The following is a 20,434-nucleotide window of genomic DNA, read 5'->3' on the forward strand; positions in this document are numbered from 1 at the left end:
ATTACTTCAATTTTGAAATATTTTGGATCACTTTGTGCGGGTGCAAGTGAATACATAACCAAGGACTAGGCCTTATAAACCCACCTGCCTTTAGAGAGAAAGTATTTTCTTGTATCTCACTAGGACTCAAATCTTCTGACAAATGAAGATGTTGGATTCTCCCTGCTGCGTTTGCACTAGATAAACCTCCAATTGAAGAGCGATCAGAAACAAGATTTCTCTTGCTGGAAGAAAATTAGATAGTAATGTAAAAATTGGCTTAACATATCTTTGTTAACCAGTTCTTATGTTCTGAAAATTTGGATTCTGATCTTTTCACTAGATTAGCTAATATACTTTGAAAAAGCAGACAAACTTTTAAGCAGAAAGTCCCTTTACCATGTCCATCAATTATATCCACAATTCTAGCTCACCAAATAGGCGTTAGATTAGTGGGGAAATTAAGTAGACAGTAATGGCTTTTTTAATTATTCATGGTTTTGTTTATACACTGAAAATATGAAAAATGCAATTTAAGAGAATAATGAAATATGCATAACTGGAAAAAAATACTTCCGATCCATTATGTTTTGAATAGCTTTTTAATTGCTGCAGACATCACATACAGCCGGACCAAAGAAAGAAGCTACGTGATAAAACGGGGCTTGGTCAAATGTACCTTAATATATGAATCAGTCTCCTAAAATTGCCAAAATGCTGAGGACTGAAAACCTACCCCTGTAATATATGAAGGAGCTGCTTGATTCCGCCCCAAATTCGGATTTCCACACTAGTCTCAGGGTCTTCACAAAGCTGTACCAGAATCCAAACTATACTCCATAGAAGCTTGATATGATCAGAATGGAGCAAACTGAGCAGGACTGGAACTCCTTCATACATTTTTACTTGCTCTTTGACTCGTGACTCTGCACAGAGGAGTCGTAACAACTCTGCTGAGAGCCTGAAAAATCAGCAAGAAATTTCAACAATAACTCCCATATTCTTTTGAATTACCAGTTACCAAACGGGGAAAAAAGAACAGCAAATGTTTGAGAAAGAACAGAGACCTCCTTAAAAAAAAAAAAAAAAAAAAAGAGGTTAAAGAAAACTGCTTAAGGTCACTGTAGACTGGCTAAAGTCACTGATGGGGCAGGGAAAGGGAAAAAGGGAGGTCCAAATTTTCACAAGGGATGAAACCATGTTTACTGTTGAGTATGAATGTCAGCATATGCAGCCAAACATACAGAGCCAGGATGAAGGAGGCCAGGTGGACTGCAGCAATCCACGTTACCTTTTTTCTTGTCAATGGACGACCAGTAGCACTACATGAACTTGTACAGTCCATCTGCGAAATCAGAATAACTGCACAAATGATCTAGATTCTTCCGCAGTATAGTATGAATATTATGTTTACAAAAGGGATTGGATGTATCACAAAAAAGTTCATAACAATTTTTTATTAATTCCACTCTCTATAATTGGAGTGGACACACCAGAGAAACTATGGTTAGGGAATTCAACTTCCATTTGGAACCGAAAAGCTGTATGCATGCTTGATGAAACACATGAAAATGAAAAATTCTATCTGAACTTTTATTTTTAACTAGCATTAGCATTGAATTCACCAGCTTCCTCCCTAGGTTCAAATTCCAATTTTTATAACAACATTATAGTTTAAATGTAATTTAAATAATTTCAAATGCAGAAGCTAAATAAAAATCTTCTGGCATTTTTAATTGCTTTAACTCTAATCATATGCAAAATAAGTAAGCAAAGAAATAATAAAAAAAACTCTCTAAAATTTTAACTGTGATAGGATAAGTGAAACGTCATCAAGCTTGAGATGGTTTCTTTTGGTTTCTTACCCAAACACAGACATACTATCCTCAACTAGCGAGCTTAGCTAAACTGAAATAGGGTTTAAAGGACTGAAGGAACATTTATGATCTTCTGATCAAAGGGATATGGGGATTGATTCAGCCTCTGCTATAAACTAAGGCAGCTATGTCTGGTGATTTTTTACTCATTTATATTGTGCATCCCAGGATCTGGCAGAGTTCAACATGCTTGCCATCTAACCAGTCAGCTCTGCTGGGAGCAAAGTGAAGAAGCACCAAGAAAAGTAACTATCACTTTAAGGTAGCTTTACAATCTATTTGAACTGTAGGCCATCAATAGGAAGAAAGGAAACAGCCTACTAGAAAAGATTTTGGTCTATTAACATCTGACTGAAAACACATAGTTTCAGAACTTTACCTTGAATAAAATGGCACATTATCTAATTCCTTTAAATAATCATGTCTCTAAATAAAAAAGTCAAAAACAAATTTAACAGAATCAATCTACAAGCGAAGTCTCACCTTTTAGGAAGTAAATCATATTCATGCAATATCACCAGCAAGTTCTCAACAACGATGAGTTCACTTATCTTCTCCCTACATTCTGGACTACAAATTGATTATTCCAGGCATTTATATCAAATTAAATTTTATGAAAACACACATTACTCTTTAGCCTCCCTCCTTATGCATTGCTTTGACCAATTATTTTTTCTCAAGACTTAAATAATACTAACGTATTGAGTACATGAACATTTAAAAATCACAAAAACATGTTCGGCCAAGAACTGCCACTGCCACAATTTCCAGTTTTCCCAACATAGAAGAGTAAATGTGAACATGTGAATGTGTAAAAGTAAAGACATAAACGTATTTATTTACTTTGTTTGATATTAGAAATTAAGAAATTAAGCAAATGAGATTTTTTTTTTATAATCTAACATAATTTGCACAAATATTTTTAAGGTACTCCAAATACTTTCTTGCCCAGTCCAAATTTAAAAAATTTAACTCTAGTAATAACATTAAACACAAGTTAAAAACGTAGGCATAACATAATTCAAATTAACCCTGATATTAAAAAAATCAAACTGAAATAGAATGAAAAAAATTTGAGAAAAGAAAAATTCTGGATAAAGCTCAGGCAGTACATTCCTACTAATTCAAGCAATTGCATCAATTCTCTTTAGTTTTATGATTTTCCTTATAATTTTTTATTTTGGGGAAAAATTGTTCTACAAGTCTGGAAAGCAGCAGAAAAATAACGTGCAAGCAGCATTTCTCCTATAAAACCTTTAAGAATGAAAGATGTTGTATCTTCCTTTTCCTTTTCTTCCCCACATCAGAACCAAATAATAAGATGTATATTTAAAACTGCTATTAGTGAAGAGAGGATACATGCATTATGTATTTGGTTATATGCATTCGTTATTTACCATACCGAACAGTCTTCCTACTGGTTATCGTGGGGCACTGTCATGTTCAGTTCAGGACATAAGGTTTTTATGCACAGAGAAGTAAATAAGAATTACAGAGGCCTGCATAGGGATTACAAAGAGAGGTTATGTGACTCCAATCTTGCATTAGCATGAAGGCTGCTATAAGGACCTAAGTTCATACTTGGCAGCTTGTAAAGGCTTTTTAACTTTTCATTCTTACTGCTTCAGTGTAAATTTAAGCACACTTCATAGGCCTCTGCGGAACAAGGCCTCATTTTGAAAATAAATATCTTCCCCATAAACAGCAGTTTTAATATTGTACCAAGAGATAACATTAAAATGCTTATTGTGAACAACAGCACGTTAAAGTGAACCTACCTTTCTGCTAGGCTACTCAGAGCAAGGAGGGCCCCCAAAAGCACATTGCTGTCTCTAGCAGCTAACAAATTTACTAAAGTCTGGAAAATGAAACATAGAACAAGATAAATGAATATAAACTATATGCTTTTCTCTTATGACTCAAACATATTAGTTTTTTTTATTGAAAAGTCAATAACTTTCAGAATCAAAATCCTCACAAAATACACTAAAAGTCTTAGATACACTTAAAGTACACTTTAAGTACACTTAAAGATACACATAAAATCTTAGAATATACTTAGTCTTACGACAAGCAAAATTTTTTCTTTTCAAACTGCAGTTAGCATCACTCATGACTGTTAAAGCAATCGCCCAGCTTAAGATACCACTTTAAAACCTGTTCCCGTGAAACACTTCAGAACTCTAAATCAAGGCCCCTTCAAGTAAAAAGTTAATTTTTAGCTTGTATTTAAACTATATGTAATTTAAAGCCCTGCATGTATTCCAAAAGTGATTTAGATCATAAAGTAGGACCCATATTTACCTACATTCTCTAAAAGCATGTCTTAAAATATTATCTGATCATAACTGCCAATGTTTTACTGCAGCATAATAGAAGAGCAAAGCACTACTGTTCTTGATCTCAACTGTTTCTCAATTTGACCACAAACGAGCCTTTAAACATGTTTAAGTATACATCCTTACACTCATGGTAACCTCCAGCAAGGTTGACACTGTTCTATTTAAACACAGAATGCTGTATAAGTGAATAATCATAGAAGATATTTCTTAACAATTTAAATCATAGTAATATGTAGTTTAGCATAATGTAAACATGACTACTGTTTTTATAGGAACAAGTTTAGGAAAAAAATAGACTTAATTATCTCAAACCATGCATCAGGCCAATTAACTCACACACATGAAATAATTTTTATGATAGCAATTCACACCAATAAAACACAGAACTGACATTACCTTACTTTATCTTCCTTTACAACAAATCTAACATTGTAAGGAATATAGTCCCAGACAGATCAAATTCGAAAAGCATAAATCATTCAGTTAAGCAGCTAATTGGTTTTAAGTAGCAACTTTATAAAGCACTTACCTTATGTGCTCCACTCACTATAACCCATTTTCTTTGATCTTTAACGGCAGCAAGCTTTTGAAAAATATCTATGGAACATAAGAAATCACATAAATTGGGTGTTCATCAGTTAATATTTTTCATTTTACTAATCAAATAATTAAACAAAAAACAATTAAGTTCTTTGTCATGACTGGTTCACTTTATTCTGTTATTTTAATGTATAGAGAGGTATCAATTTCTTAAGAAGAAATATTACATACGCACAAAAACATGATGTGCTAATCCACAACAATATCAGTTACCTTTATTCTTGTGTGATGATGCCTGCACTGAATCTAGTAATACCACCTCAAGTATTTTAAACAGTTTTTAAGCCTCACACGCAATCTTTGCCTCCTTTCATTACAAAGTTGTAAGTGTACTTGTAAGATAACAGCTATAACACTTACACATCATGTTGACCAATTTGTCCACATTATGCTGCTCTTCTCCATAATCAAGATAGCCATTTGCTACTGTTTCCATACACTATAGGTAGAAAAAGAAAATAAAGGATACTATTAGAAAAAAATGTTTTAATTCATAAATCTAATTGTTATGCACAGAAATAGCCTGTAGGTGGTGCATCTGCTAGGCAATTCAGTTTACTCAGCTGTTCCTGAAACTTAGTGCTAAATATAGAATCCCAAAACCTGGAGCAAGATGGACCAAGACTGGAACTGCAATCCACAAAAACTTCTGTTCAGCTACTTCCTAACCCTGAAGGTGCTCAGTCTCACAAGCCACCTCCCTGTTTGACTGTAAAAGTTGACTGAGTGTCTAGATTTCTCCATTTTTGTGTCAGAAAATCCTCCCAAACTGCCTAGGCTGCACAATACTGTGACTATACCCTGCCTAAACTTGACTAGGATTCAAAAACTCTTTAAGATTCTTCAGATGAGACCTAGTGGGCATTCTCAGAACACGGCTGGCACAGAAAAAATAAATAGGGAAAATTATTCAGTCATTGCCAACAAAGGACTATGTTGTATCTCTCTCATATTTCTCCTTAACTATCTACTATTGGCTACTGTTGGCAACAGCTAGATGGATCTTCAGTCCAAATCAATATTGCTTTATATCCTCAAGCATGCTTAGCACACAACAGGCAGGCTTAGACTCTACACAAGTTGTAAGTGCAGGCACCTTTTTTTTTTTTTTTTTTAATGTAGTAGGAAAAGAGACGGTCAATCTTTTTTAATAACCCGAAAACCTAACTGGGCAAATACTCTTATCCAGGAAATGAGAATTACCATGAGGATGTAATGCTTGTTAGTACCCAAGATCTTGGTAAGATTCTCAGCATCACTTACATATCAGTCTCACAGTTGGTGGGGGTTTGAAATCTCCTGAACACTGCGTACAGAATCTACAGCAGTTTCAAAAAGATGGCACAGAGAGACTAAAACTACTGTAGCAGGATATAATTTGGACAGAAAACGCACATGAGGAGAACAATACTATGCAAACTAATACTAGTGGTAATAATTTTATTAGTGTTTTCTATCAAAACATCCCAAAACACTTTAAAATGAAGATAATTTTTACACAGAACCATGATACCAAAATGATTTTCTCTTTGCTGTATATAATAGTCTGCTGAAGGACTTTAGAATGAGATATTCAGATTAGGCAAGAAAATTTAGACAAACAATTCCCACTGAAATTACTGCCACTCTTCAAATTTCTGAGGAAATTTTGAAAGTCTCCACCTTAACATTTTTCAAAGTGCTTTTCGCATTGCCAGAAGTCCATTTAACACTTCATTTTATCTCACTTCGAAAGATAAAAAAGATTAATTTCCTCAAAAGTTTAGAAAGCATTAAAATTACTTCTGATGATTTTTTTCTATATGCCAGCAATACATATACAGCAAAAATGATTATTAATTTTATGATTTGGGTTCCTGCTGCAGAGGACCGCATTTGCAGATGTTGCCAACATCTCAGGAGGCCACTGTAACTACGCGGTGTGCAAGTTCCTCAAAAGGCACGTTTAAACATTAAATGACACAGAACTGGAATATGCCAAACTACTCATGTGGGAACCACATTCACTAGTTTCAAACTGGTGACTGTCAGACCAAAGAACTGATAGCACTCTATTAGTTCGTTGAAGTACCAAGGACGTCACAAATATTAACAAATGATGACCATATTCTAGAAAGATGCATTTGGTTTTCCAAATTCTAATTTTTCTAGAAGGAAAATTACAAATGTTTAGTGTCAGTCTCAAACATATTCAAGAGATGCTGTATCTCACTGTCAAACGGACAACTCCCACTCACTGAAGAACAGGTATTAAAAACCCAAGAGTAAAGTAACATTAACACAGAGCAATAACAATACAGTAGCCAGTCAATAACTTTTCATAATGCAAAGGTACTGTAGTTCCCACATTTCAACGTGTGAAGCCATTCTATTACTATGCTTTTCCCCTTGAGAAGACATTAGGTGAAGTTCAAGGCGACTTCACTCATCTTTCCTTCAAAAGTCTATAGTTTCTTTTCTTTTGACTGAACCAAACATGTTAACCTTTCCTAACCCTTTTCCCACACCAGTAGGCACCTGTTAACTCTCCTAACTAAAAGCCATGGGTTAAACTCTGCTAGGTTTCAGACAGTTGCTTTGTGCACTAGTGAAAAAACACACCAACTGCCCATGTGCAAACAGAAGAACATACTTCTTTCCATAAACTAAGATTATACGTACACTCCTTTTTACAGGCAACATGACGGACAAAGGCACTAAAGGAGACTTTTACCTGAGCTAGACTTTCAATCCCACCCAAGCTGTGAAGCATTTCCTAAAAGAAAGTAAACATATGAACAAATTAAGTGAGTCAAAATACGTAAAACACAGGAACGAGAGAATATTTGAACATAAATGCCCTATTTATCGTGAGTGTTGAAAAATCTTAACTCTAATTGTCAAAGTCAATGGATTCTGGAGATGCTTAGGACCTTCAAGTTTAGAAGTTATATAAAACCATAGGAACAGCAATATAAGCTTCAGAACAGCTGGGAAAGAAATTTATGAAAACAAATATCTTATAAGATTAAGTCCCAAACATCTATCAACTATAATAGCCAGAAAACAATTAAAAAAATATTTCTTTGTAGTTTAAAGCATAAGGCTGCCAGGAAGAATAGGCAGTTTTCTTCAGTTAATACATTACAGGAATTTTACATATTTGTACCAAGAACTAAAGTTAGGGAAGGAATCTAGAGACCAGAGCAATGATCAAGTTATCTGTTAGAGAAATTCACAGGTTCTTTGCTAGGGTTAGCAGCAACAGATGCTAGGGTTAGCAACAACAGATGCTACATAATAAATATCAGAAATTGAGTAAATTATCTAAGAACAGCAGAAGGTCACTCTTGGAATCTATTTGCTTGCACCTTACTTGTATCTTCACAGGGAGAAATACAGGTACAGACATATAATACGTATGCATCTGTAAGAACATACACTTTTTTATACATACGCCCCTAGACAACTATATGCATGCTGCTTACACGCACTCTCTTCTCTAAACAGGAAATAATAGTTTGATATACTGACCCGATAGCATGGATCCCTTATTAATAATCTCAGGCAGATTAACACTCTCAGAAAATGGGTGGATGGAGCTTGATTAACCCATTCCCTGTAGCAGAAACATCCAAAACATACCAAATACTATAAAAAAGTGTAAGAAACACTTATATAAAGCATTTCAATTTTGGAATCAATTTACTAGAAAATTAATAACTTACATCAGCTATACAATATACTATACTACAGAATTCTATACTATACAACTTTAAGTCCTATTTACATTCAAATATAGTAACAATTTTAAATAAATTTCATTGTATGAACGTTACTAGCTGTCACTTATTATCAATGAAATGATCCAGGAAAGCTTATGCCCATCTCTAAGCACAAATTGATCGTGCTTTGACAGAAACTTAGTTTAAGTGCTTGGTTGCATCAAGGCCCAAAAGGGTAGAAACAGAGAAAGTACATGTCAAAATTCAGTGCACAAATTATACTTATATAAAAATAAGATAAAATCACGTGTGCTGCAGAAGTAAGAATAGCTAGATTTGAAATAAATTTTTAAATGACCATGATCTGCCCTATTTTTTAAAATACATTATTACTACTGTAATTTTATTAGTCTATTATTAGTGTTATTATTTGAAAGACTATTACTAGTCTTTCGAACAATTTATTATTTTGTTTAAATGTTTTTGATACAGGATTATACTTTCAAATAAACTTCCTCTTTTATGTTTCCGCATATAAAGCTAGGTAGAAAACACAACTCAGATTTGCACAAAACATCCAGGGGCAGTAGTCCTGCATAAATACCACTAATGGCATCACTAATATACCTTCCACTGTCTGTGGAAGGTATATATCCCCATTTAAATTAAACCTAATATTGGACACTTTTTTGTTTTTTAACTGAGAGGAGAGAATCTATATCCGGGCAATTTCCAAGGAACAGAAGAAGTCTGTGTAATGTGGCAGCTCTCTTCTCTTGTTATCATCTGCAGTTGGGAATGATGCCAATGGCTAAAAATATTTTGATAAAAATAAATGTTGTACAAATAGATACTAGCAGAACCTCAGCCCTTCTACGCCAATATTCTGCCAGAAGTAATGTTGTTTTTTACTATGTTTCCATACTTGGCTCCATCAGAAAAGTACTTAGCTTTCACGGAGAGTAAACAGCAACCACACACTGGCAAACCATACGCTAAGCAAAAATTTGTAGGTCAGATTGGAAATGATCTTCATCTCACTTTGAACAGTGGTTCTATAAAGTTATTTTTTCAAAAGGCCTTGATTCTTGACTGAAGTGAGTTTCTTTAATGGAGCAATCCATCTGCCACATTTTCGAGTGGGGACAGCAATTCTCTGAGCTTGGTTAACATCTTGGAGCCTCTGCTACTATAGTTACATTTACATTACTTGTTACTGGAGACCCTAGCGCACGTTCAGCGTATGCCAGCAGGAGTTTTTCTGCCTGCTTAGTTACACTGCTTCTCCAAACAACTTAAGCTAAGCTGACCAAAGCTTTCTTGTCAACAGAACTATCTCCAACCAGGTCTTCCGCCGACACAGTGAGGTCAGTAAGTGGGTGTGAATTTTCTGCATGCCAACCAAACATAGTTACACCAGCAAAAGAATGTAATGCAGATGAAGGTGACAGCTTCTAAGGCTCTGACAAAATGCAATGGCACTAGTTCCAAAGAGAGGATAACATCATAGCTTTAGTAATATATTTACAAAGGGCAACTAAATCACCTTTGTAACTGCACTGTCATACTAATATATGTTTGTCTCAGTAATCTTATCTGGGTGCTTTCATTTACAATACAGAGGTTAGTTGTATTATATCATCGTCATCAAAGGGCATGGAAAAAAAACAAAAAATGAGTTAGTTATGCCACAACATATGAACAGAATTTGGAAAGAGACAACATACGTTATTCTTAAACTTTTGGCAAATAAAAGTGAGCCACTGATATCCCTCTAGTGGTACTGAGATGATGAACTTCATTTGCAAAAAAGAGGTTCCGAATTTTCAGTTCACCTAAACGATTTCTCTTGACGAAAAACACAACACACCTCAGTGGTATATATTGATCAAATTCTGAGAAAGCTTTTTCTTTCCCAGAAGGGGAAGGCCCCAAAGCGAGCCTTTTTCTGCCTCCCTATTTTCTTGAAGATCTAGCACTTTTTTCTTGCTTCATCAAATGCTATGAGAACAGCATAAGAAAAGGTTTTTCTTTTCTATTCCTGTTATATGCATATATACAAATAAATATGAACAGCAGCATAAGCTCATCTGAAATGCATGAAAGCCATTGACCTTTCTATATGTTGGCAGCAGTCCATAAAATAAGAACAAGTATCAATAAAACAAGAATGAAATTAATCAGAAAACAAACCATAAATTACACGTACCAAATTTGGATAGCTGATCAGAGGAAACATAGGAGATGTTAAAATTTTGGTCATCTAGATTTAGTCAAAGATATCCGATCCTTCCTCCCTCCCACCAAGTATTCAGTGTTCAAAACCAATATCTAAAAGATTGTTTAAAAGACTAAAACTGAGATTGTTCAGATACGTGAAGCTAGTAGCTTCCACACAAAAGTCCATTGTTGAAACATATATCCATGGGTATTGGTTCTTTGCTTAACTCAAGGAAGAACGATCTCTCTTTTTTAAATTCAAATAAATGTCTGCAGTATCCTTACCTGCAGGTAAGCCTGTTCTTAACTAAAGTTGCAAAGATCTCTTGAAATAGCTTCTGTTTGGGATGTTTGCTAAAATTTCTCTCATTCTGGTAGCTCACGCTAATGAAAAAAGTAAGAAAAATGCTCTATTGGTAATTATCTTGCAACAGGATAATTTTAGATTATCAAAACTTTGTATTAGTAAGAAAAAGTAAGAAATGTCACAGGAGCAGTTGCAATGGAATAAGACAATTTCAGATTTCCAAATATTAACAGTATGGAAGAACATTCTTTTCTCATGCACAATTTGGGACTATTATAATGGTATAGTCCGGGTAATAGTTCAGGCTTTCCAAATAAAGATACCACTACTTTATTTAAATCAAATATAATAAATCTCAACAGACCATTCTGAAGCATATCACTTAAACTTACAAAAGCAAGAATATACACAGTTAGGTTTAGAAAGCTAAAAATATATAATTGATATTTTGGACAGTGGGTTAAGATGGAAGTACAAGTAACTGACAAAAGGACAAATACAAATGCCTTCAACTCCTCAATGGGCTTAAGATATATAAAGATGTTCAGATATACAACGTGGTGTCATTTAATAGTTTTTTTTTTTTTACCTAAAGTTTTCAAGTTCAACAGATTCAATTGATCCTTGCCATTGACTATGTTTTTTTTGTCCATTACTCTTGATGATATATTGCTGAGATTTTGTCATGCTGGTTTGACCACTTTCAAAATTAATAGCTGGAAGCTAAGGAGAAAAGGGAGAGTATTCGTAAGGCAAACACTGTATTTTAACAATTCCATAAGAATGTAAGCAAGTAAAATACACATTTTCCAAGTTCTGACTTCAACTGCAGATACTTTGGATCTATAACTGCCATTATAAAATGTGTGTGTGTGTGTGTGTATATATGCACACACACACATATATATATACATATACACAACACCTCCCACACCATATAAAAATGAAGTGCTGGAGAATTGATGCAAAACAATGCTGTACATCAAACTATATAAAACGTCAAGAATAGTGTCTTTTAAAATGTATAATAACAAAGCTCAATAGACTCTGCAACATGCAATCTTAATATCAATGTTTCTTACCAGTCTCACTTTTACAATTGCACAAGTCTTCATATTTTACTTAGGTTGGAGAACCCAGATGTTTCAGCTTTATACTCAGAAGCAATTCCACGCCTCTATCCAGGCACCTATACCCCACCTCCTGTACCCCACTGAGGATTCCCCAAGTCTTTTTTTTTTCTTCTATAGAACAGAAAGGGAGATGATATTTGGCATTCAAAGGACTGATACTTTCACCATCTGTTGCTTTTGTTTCCTTTGAATGACAAACACAGGCTTCACTAAGTGGGTTGAGGTGGATGAGATTTCACTATGATCGTACAAGTCCCATACACAAAAATTTACCCACTGAAGGTTTTGAGCTGTTGTGTTATTCTCCAAAGACAAATTGTTTATGGTGAAAATGCTGATTTGTGCTTTTATATTCTTTACCACTTTTCATCATGTTGTAACTAATAAATCTCCAAGTCTACTTTCTCACGATACTGTATAAAGGATGTGGATGAAGACAAAGCTATTAGACTGCTTGACTATGTGTGACAAAATCTGTATAGAACCTGCCAGAGATATTGACATAACAAAGCAATTTTTTTCCCATTTAAATAAAAAATTACAGTAGATCAGGATAGGAGGTTGGTCAACTTCATTCTCTCACTCTTTCTGAATGGTATTTGGCCCACTGCTCTAACACCGCCAAAAAATAAAAGAGGTCACATCCACTGCACAAGATTTTAATAACAGATTTAATTAATTGTAATAGAACACTGCAAAACTACTGCAACAGACTATAAGCACCGTTATTTATAATTATACAATTGTATACCATGTTTAATAATGGTTATTGAAAAATACCTGTTGTTTGCTTGACTGAACATGTAAGAGAGACCAAAGCCTTTTAAGATCAGAAAAATCCCTAGGATAAAACATAACAGCATGAGTACATATATTAATAGTTACATAAAAGTAATTTGGTAAGAAAAAAAATAAGATCAACAAGCTACCAGGCTATTGAGAAAAAATAAAGTTCTCTGGTGATGCCTAGTGTCCCCATTTTGCGTAAAGAAGAATTTATAGCTTCTCCAGAATGCCTTAAATCAACAAAGGTGTAAATAAACTTTGTGACCAGAGTAACAGTTGTCATGTTTACATTACATTTCAATTAAAGCATTCAGCTTTGGCAACTAGTGCAAATTCCACATGGGTCCTACTGAAGTTCAAACAAAGTAAAACGTCAGATACTATACCTAGTAGAGATCCCATGAGGTTTTTTGTCTGTTGCTTTTTCTGTGCTCTTCAACTTTTTGTCCTGATCAGGCATTGTACATCACCATCATCATTACGAGGCTAAAAAAAAAACCAAACCATTTCCTTAAAATTAAAGTAGTAGAATTCTATCACTGTGGCAGAAAGCAACAAATGCTTACAGAACCAACTGAAATTACTTTAAGAAAAAAAAATTGATCTACTATTTGGTTCGCATGAAACTGTAAGCACTAACTGACAGTATCCTTCAGAGTTCCAAATATTAACAAGCAAAGTAATTAGCCTTACATACACAAGCCTTTCTTTCCCAAAACATTTTTGGTGAGGGTAAATAATATCAACTGTCTTGCTATTGCATTTCATCTTTATTGGGACTCTTCCTCTTCCTGCAATTATTATTCCTACAATTATTTCTTACTGTGGAATATTATTACAATTATTTCGTACTATGCTATCTATGTTACAGCAGTGCTTACAGGCTGACATCAGGGTTGGATCATACAAGGTATTGTCCAGACAACAGAGATGATAATTGCTTTTTAATATCTAAATAAAGAAGATAGATGAAAGGTAGAAAAAGGAGATGTCTGACAAATAAATGAAATGCACACATTATGCAAACTACCAAAGAACCACACTTTCAGTAGAGTTTAGAATTTGAATCTTCCAAATTTCAGCTGAATGCCTTACACCAATAATGTCCAAGTTTTTCTTACCCAGTGAGACATATGCCCTGCTTATTTCAGTGAAAGAGCAGAGCTGTCCAAAAAAAAAAAAAAAAAAAAAGAGCAGTACAAGAGCAGAGCCTCACCACGCTTGCTACTGCATATTAGATCCACTGCACATAAACATAGACAAAGCCTGTCTATTTGTGCACATGCAGTAGATCTGACTTTACACAAAAGCCCACAACTTGGTGTTTACAAAGCACACAATATATGTTCCCTGGAAACATTGCATTATATAACATATATTGCATTAGGGGAACAAGAGAAATACAGAAAGCCACAGAGATAAAATGGTCAAGAGGAAGCTCTTGCCACCATCAGAGCAATTATACTGATGCAGAACCTGCTCCAAGGCGAAAAAGGATGGTCAGGAACAGGCTGGAGCTGAAGAATTATCCCAGAGAACTGCATACAGCTGCATAATGGTGGAGCCCTCCATTCTTTAAAAAAACAAGGATATAATACCACTATCTGTTCCTCCCTCTCTGTTTTATTCTTCACTAAACGTAGATAGTTTGGATGTTCCATTGATGTCTCTTTAATAGGACTTTCCTACGAAACCTGACAGCCTCCTCTCCTCTCTCCTTTCTTTTTTTTTTTGTGTGCAATATAGACTTGTTCTGCTATTGATCTTTTATTCCTCCTCATCATATAGGCAGAGAAGAAGAAAACCAGGCAGGAAACGAAAGCATCTTTAACTACTAGAAGCTGCTGCTTCTCTACTGAAAATCACAATTATTTCCTGGATTAGACATACTCATATCAAACGCAGAACTACCCAAAATACAATTGCTGACAGGATGCATTTTTGCACTGGATTACCTCACTTTGGGAAGTGAGGTGGCTATTTAAGCCAATTCATCTGTTTCTATTCTACTGAACAAATATTCTACTACCAGTTGCCCCACAGACAACGATTGACCAAGATCCCCAAAGGAATTCCTCATCTCTCCTCTATGCATCCACCAAATACAGTTATTAAAGAACACCTCAAAATACTGCTGTATTTCACCAAGAAATTAATATAAAATGTTATGTTCTACCAATAAGTAAACAAAATTTCTGAATTCAGATTAAATCAAATTGAGTTAGTTCAATTCATTTTCTTTGCTTCAAAAGTAGTAAAATTTAAGAGAAGCCCAGTACATTTTAAAGCATATGGAGGAATTCTTATGAGTAAAAAATTCTATGTACAAATTTAGTGATATTTGGATTTTGTATCATGTCTCCAATTCCTAAATCCGTTTGGCATACCATTAAGGCATGGCACAATACAATCTTCACCTCATGTTTACACACTTAAGAATATTGTGAAACACAAATCAGCAACTTTCTGACAAGTACATGTGTACAAAGAACAGATTTCAAACAAACAGTTAAAGAATGAACCAAATAAAACACACACAAAAGAACTTGCCCATAAGCAAATACAATTAAACCTTAAAAGTTTCAACTCTCCATTTAAAAGGTTATCCTTGGATTAAATCTCTGAATCATAGAGATCAATAGCACGATTCCCCATACAGCTAGGATTTCATCCTAAAACGTTAGGTCTTTGCAATTATTTAGGAAACCTTACAACTTCAGACCACCCTTAACTTTGCATCAGAGTTACTACTCCAACGCTTTTGCTATTCCTCATCCCTTGGTACAGTCGAAACAGAATAATAGCCGACTAATACTTTAAACATTCACTGCTATTACAGATCCAAATGTCCATTTTCAAAATTGAACCTGACAAACATCAAGCCTTTCACTGCTGGTCTGAGAACGAAGGGATAAAGTGCTATCCAGCTGCAAGAACTGGCTCCTGAGGTTGCCCCTCTAGTTCCTTGAGGCTGTTAAGCCATGGCAAGTCAACGAGCACTACAATACAGAGGGGCCTGCCCTGGCCATTACTGACCCTGCAAAATCTTTTCATTCTGCCAGTATAGCACTACCACAGGTGCACAGTCAGCTGGATTGGGAAGCTGATTCAGGTTACAAATCATCTTTTCTGCTTTAACCCTGATCATCCTATAGCTTTTCCCCAAGTCCTTTTGCTGGCACAAAGTCAGGGACAATACGAGGAAAGGAGAATTTACCTGTATGGCTAAAAATGTTTGTGCCCTTCAGCTTTAGTATAGAGACAAACCAATGTAATAGCTAGTACCTGGTGAAAGTGGCAATCCCATTCCCTCTCACTTTCCAACCTCAGCCTCTCCCTTCTACTTCCCTATCTCACCCAAACCTAAGTCAGATTAGGAAGCTAAACAGAAAGAAAAACATATACCTCTCCCTTCATACAGCCATTTTTCTGCCAGTCTAGCTCACCCTTAGTGTGGTCTGATGAGTATCTCTGCTGACAAGGCAGGGGGCAGGAATGCACAGTTGTAAAAAGAGAAGAGCAGAAAACCCTTTCATCAATAGCCAGTCATTAAAACAGGTAACTATTTCAGCACCAAACCCTGAGTAAGGGGTAGCCTAAAGGAGACAACCCCTCATTCTCCTGGTAGCAGACATTAACCTGAGAGAAAACAGACATGAAATATTTCCTTACCTATTCTTACAGTTACGTTATTGAAATCACTGAGTATGTTCCCACCCCCATGCTTTCGTCTTTAGTTTTGCCAGCAGAAACTTCCAAGGAGCCAGGCTATTAACAATCCTGCTAACTATCCCCCAGCTATTAAGCCAGCTCCATGAGCAATATATAAGAAACAAACGAAGGAGCACTGACACTTGACTCAGCTAGTACCAGAAAAAGATTGAGATTAGACAACTCTTTAAAAGAACAGAAGCACATTTGGGAAAATGTGTTTACAGAATAGAGGCTTATTCAGTTCCATTTAAAACAATGAAATGAGGGCAAAATTCACTAATTCATCTTAGCTGGTGATAATTACATTTAATTAATTTAACTAATAAATTAATTCAATTACATAGGAAGTGAGATGTATCCTGCATGATGTGCAGGATAGAACAAGAAGTGTTCTAAGAACCCTGCCAGAAATGAAAGAATTCACATGATGAGAAATAAGAGACAGGAATCATCACACTAGATTTGATCTATGGCCCAGTCTGGTATTTCTCTCAGACGACCCAAGCACATAAAACTTCAGGTGAAAACACTCTCCCCTCCCCCTCCCTCCCCCCCCCCCCCAAATCATAAAGACACAATGGAGGATAACCTACCTCCATAAACTACAATACAATAATTAACAACTATCTTAAACAGAAAAAAAAAGTTATCTTACATGCCTTGCAACTTTCGCTAGCAATAATTACTGGGTATGGATAATAGATATGAACAGTTTCGTAAGTCAACTAAATGTCTGATTTGTCTTGAATTCCTTTCTCAATTACTCCAATGGATGAGTTCCACTGTTTGTATACACAGAAGGTTAACTAGCTTAAGCTGGATAAAGAAGCAGTAGATATCTTGGCTTTAATAAGACTTTGATGCTCTTGCTAGACAGGAATGTATCTAGTACCATACACTGGATGTGATATCAGATGAAAAATCACTCCTTAAAAGAGCAATTATCAATATATTATTGTTAAAACGGAAAGACATTTCAAAGAGGGTCAAATGATGGCAAAGGAAGTATCAAAGAGGATGAAAAGCTCTCTAAATTTACTTCTCCTTCTCCAGTTAGATGAAACCAAAGGGAACTTGGGACCACATCTATAATTCTCAGAGAGCAGAGCAGTCAGGACCACTGGACAGCCTGTGACTAGAAAATTCTAAACTCATTAACTCATACAGACATTTGAAGAATACTTCTTACACTGTTTGCATCAATATGGAAATCTGTACATTTGCTATACATGCAAACTTCTATACACATATATCTACTCAGATTTTTCTTTGTTTAAGCACCTCTCTGAAGCCTCTCTAATGATTAACAAGGATCCACCACAAGGTTCCTATTCCCCCAACAAATCAAAATATTCAAGCCACTGCTGTTTTTTGTTTTCCCTCTGCTACCTCCCCAGTTCCAGTGGAACCATAAATGGTTAGGCCCAGTCTCAAATTCCTGGAGGCAAGCAACGCGAGTCTCTGGGCTCTTTTCCCAGCTCATAACTTACATCTGCAGATTCTGGCTATGTCCACCCAGTTAAACTGCAATTCACAGATGTGGAAAGAAAGAGGATTTCTGAGGTTTATATAGCAGCTCTGTATCAAGGCAAGGGTAATAAGTAGCTCTACAAAATCTTTTCTCTCTGCCCTAGTTACTAGGCAGACCTTTTTAGGGAATTGTGCTGGTATGACAGAGCTTCTGGGAGATCATGACAGATTGTTTAATGTCTTTTGAACATTCAGAGTCCGTTAAGGTGTAGGATCGGGAAAGATGTCATTAGAAGGAACGTAGGAGGGAAAGGGCCAAAGTAGTTCTTGTTTAAAGACACGTTACCTATAGCCTTTTACGTCAAACAGAGGACTGAGATGTGATCTGCCTTGGCTGATGGTATCCAGCACAAACTGGACTTAATTTAGAAGTACAGAGATTCCCTGGAGTTTTCAAAGGTTATTCATAACTCAGCCCGCCTGCCGCAGCACTTGATTTTCCAAACTGCTTTATACAAAGTTGCATGTTTCACATATACCCAAATACTCATATTATATCTTCATTTTTTAATTAACCAAACTTTAAAGTTTGTAGTGTTTATGCTGTACTTTCCAATAGCTTAATTTTGCCACGACTGGAGTACCGGACCATCTCATAACCTCCTGAAAAAACTAAGAAATACAAGGAAGACGGCGTTCTAGTTGGATTGCTTCCTGCGTCCCTTTCCCGCGTCAGCCTTCGCCCTCTCCGGCGGGGCTGCCCCCACAGGCTCCCCTGGCTGGGGACGGCGAGGTGCCGAGGGCTCCTGACGGCCACTGGACCCGAAAAGCGGGCGAAGGGCGGCACCGCCGCCGCCGCTGATGCTCCCTCCCCGGCCCGGCGCGGGGAGGTAGCACCAGCCCCACGAGCTCGTCTCAGGGGCGAGGGGCTGCGCCGCCCGCCGCGGCTCCCGGCGCAGGGACGGCTCCGGCCGCCGCCGCCGCCGCCGCCGCCGCCGCCGGGAAGGGCCCCGGCCGCGCGCGCCCCTCCCGTCTCGCCCCACTCACGGCGCGGTCCGCGAAGCCCCTGGGGCGGCCTCCACCCCGCTCCGCGTCTGGCCGCGGCGGCACCGCGGACGCCACGGACGGACGGCACCTTCGCAACCAATCGTATCACCTCTTCTTGGAAAAGCACCGGCCTCTCCGCCCAATCGCAAGCACCCGTGCTCCGCGGCGCCCACGCACCATAGCGACCGCTAACGCCAGCCGCCGTTGCCATGGCCACGGGAACGCTCCGCTCGCGCCCCGGCCGGCAACCGCGCCACCACGCTGTCCTCTCCTCGCCCCCGCCCACCCCAGGCACCGCCTCAGCCACCCTGCCCCGCCCCGGAGGGGAGCTCGCCGAGCCGCCGCCCCCCACCCCGACTTGAGAAATGGTATCGCCGCTGGCAGCGCTGCGGCCCCGCCGGAAGCGGGGGCAGTACGTGCAAATACACGCGCTGGTCAGGAACAGCGCCGCTGCCGCCTCAATGAGCTCAAGTGGCGTAGTAGAGCTGCGAGCAAAGGCGGTCCTGGACGCCGCAGTACGCCTGCCACCAAACCCCGTGCAACGGCATTTGCATAGAGCAGTAACAAACAAAAAGCCCGCGCTGTAGTTCAGTAGATTTTTTATTACTTTTACCAACTTTCTGAAACATTACAAAAGATAAATTTCTTCGGCAAGTAAGTAAAACACTTAACAAAGGCTGGATCTTTCACATCAGAGACAAGTCTGGGATTTGTGTTTCCTGTATAAAGTGAATATCGATTCTGCATTTGGAATAATGTTTTAATTTGCTTTGGATTGTGTTGTAAGTAAGAAAACATCATTGTAATTAGAAAAGCAGTCATAAAAACTTCAAACCATACAATATGTAATCACATTTCAAATGATCAATATTAAAATCAAAATTGTAGTTCAGCTGAAGATGCTGAACACTGGAAGACACGTTTGCACAGGAGCGCATCAACAACAACAGAAAAAAATACTACAAGTGATGTGTCTTCTCTTGCCAATACAACATTATTTAGAAAAGTCTTGATTTTCAACCCATTATTCCAAATTAATGTCAACAGGTACTAAATTCGATATGAAAGTGTCTTGAGATTAACTTCAATGCCAACTAAAAATTTCCTACAGTTTGATTTCACTAAAAAAGTTACAAAATAAAATTGATTTAAAATTACTAAGCAATTTGCTTTGTATTTATAGTACTACTTTTACATCGACTCAAAGCTGTGTGCCTCTAGTCTTCAATTTGCTGTAAAATAAATTATGTTGGTA

At 37.0% G+C, this 20,434-nt stretch overlaps 1 protein-coding gene across 2 annotated transcripts in view; it reads right to left on the minus strand.

Moving 5' to 3' along the window:
• NEK10 (NIMA related kinase 10) overlaps positions 1 to 19,262 on the minus strand; it is a 114,171-nt gene extending 94,909 nt beyond the window's left edge. Inside the window, exons 1-13 of one of the 2 annotated variants that reach the window (XM_068935465.1) lie at positions 19,180 to 19,262; positions 13,335 to 13,434; positions 12,943 to 13,003; positions 11,619 to 11,752; positions 11,008 to 11,106; positions 8,312 to 8,396; positions 7,512 to 7,553; positions 5,159 to 5,237; positions 4,728 to 4,795; positions 3,635 to 3,714; positions 2,340 to 2,426; positions 716 to 940; positions 85 to 224 (exon numbers count right to left, since the gene is read on the minus strand). In XM_068935465.1, the coding sequence (XP_068791566.1) occupies positions 85 to 224; positions 716 to 940; positions 2,340 to 2,426; positions 3,635 to 3,714; positions 4,728 to 4,795; positions 5,159 to 5,237; positions 7,512 to 7,553; positions 8,312 to 8,396; positions 11,008 to 11,106; positions 11,619 to 11,752; positions 12,943 to 13,003; positions 13,335 to 13,408 (1,174 nt within the window). In that variant the 5' untranslated portion in view covers positions 13,409 to 13,434; positions 19,180 to 19,262. Of the gene's footprint in view, positions 1 to 84; positions 225 to 715; positions 941 to 2,339; positions 2,427 to 3,634; positions 3,715 to 4,727; positions 4,796 to 5,158; positions 5,238 to 7,511; positions 7,554 to 8,311; positions 8,397 to 11,007; positions 11,107 to 11,618; positions 11,753 to 12,942; positions 13,004 to 13,334; positions 13,435 to 18,741; positions 18,806 to 19,179 lie in introns of those variants that run through there. The other variant, XM_009687925.2, reaches the window with a different exon arrangement.
• Positions 19,263 to 20,434: the final 1,172 nt, after the last annotated feature.

This window comes from Struthio camelus, chromosome 2 (assembly GCF_040807025.1).
Source record: "Struthio camelus isolate bStrCam1 chromosome 2, bStrCam1.hap1, whole genome shotgun sequence".
In the NCBI taxonomy this organism is placed as follows: Eukaryota; Metazoa; Chordata; class Aves; order Struthioniformes; family Struthionidae; genus Struthio; species Struthio camelus.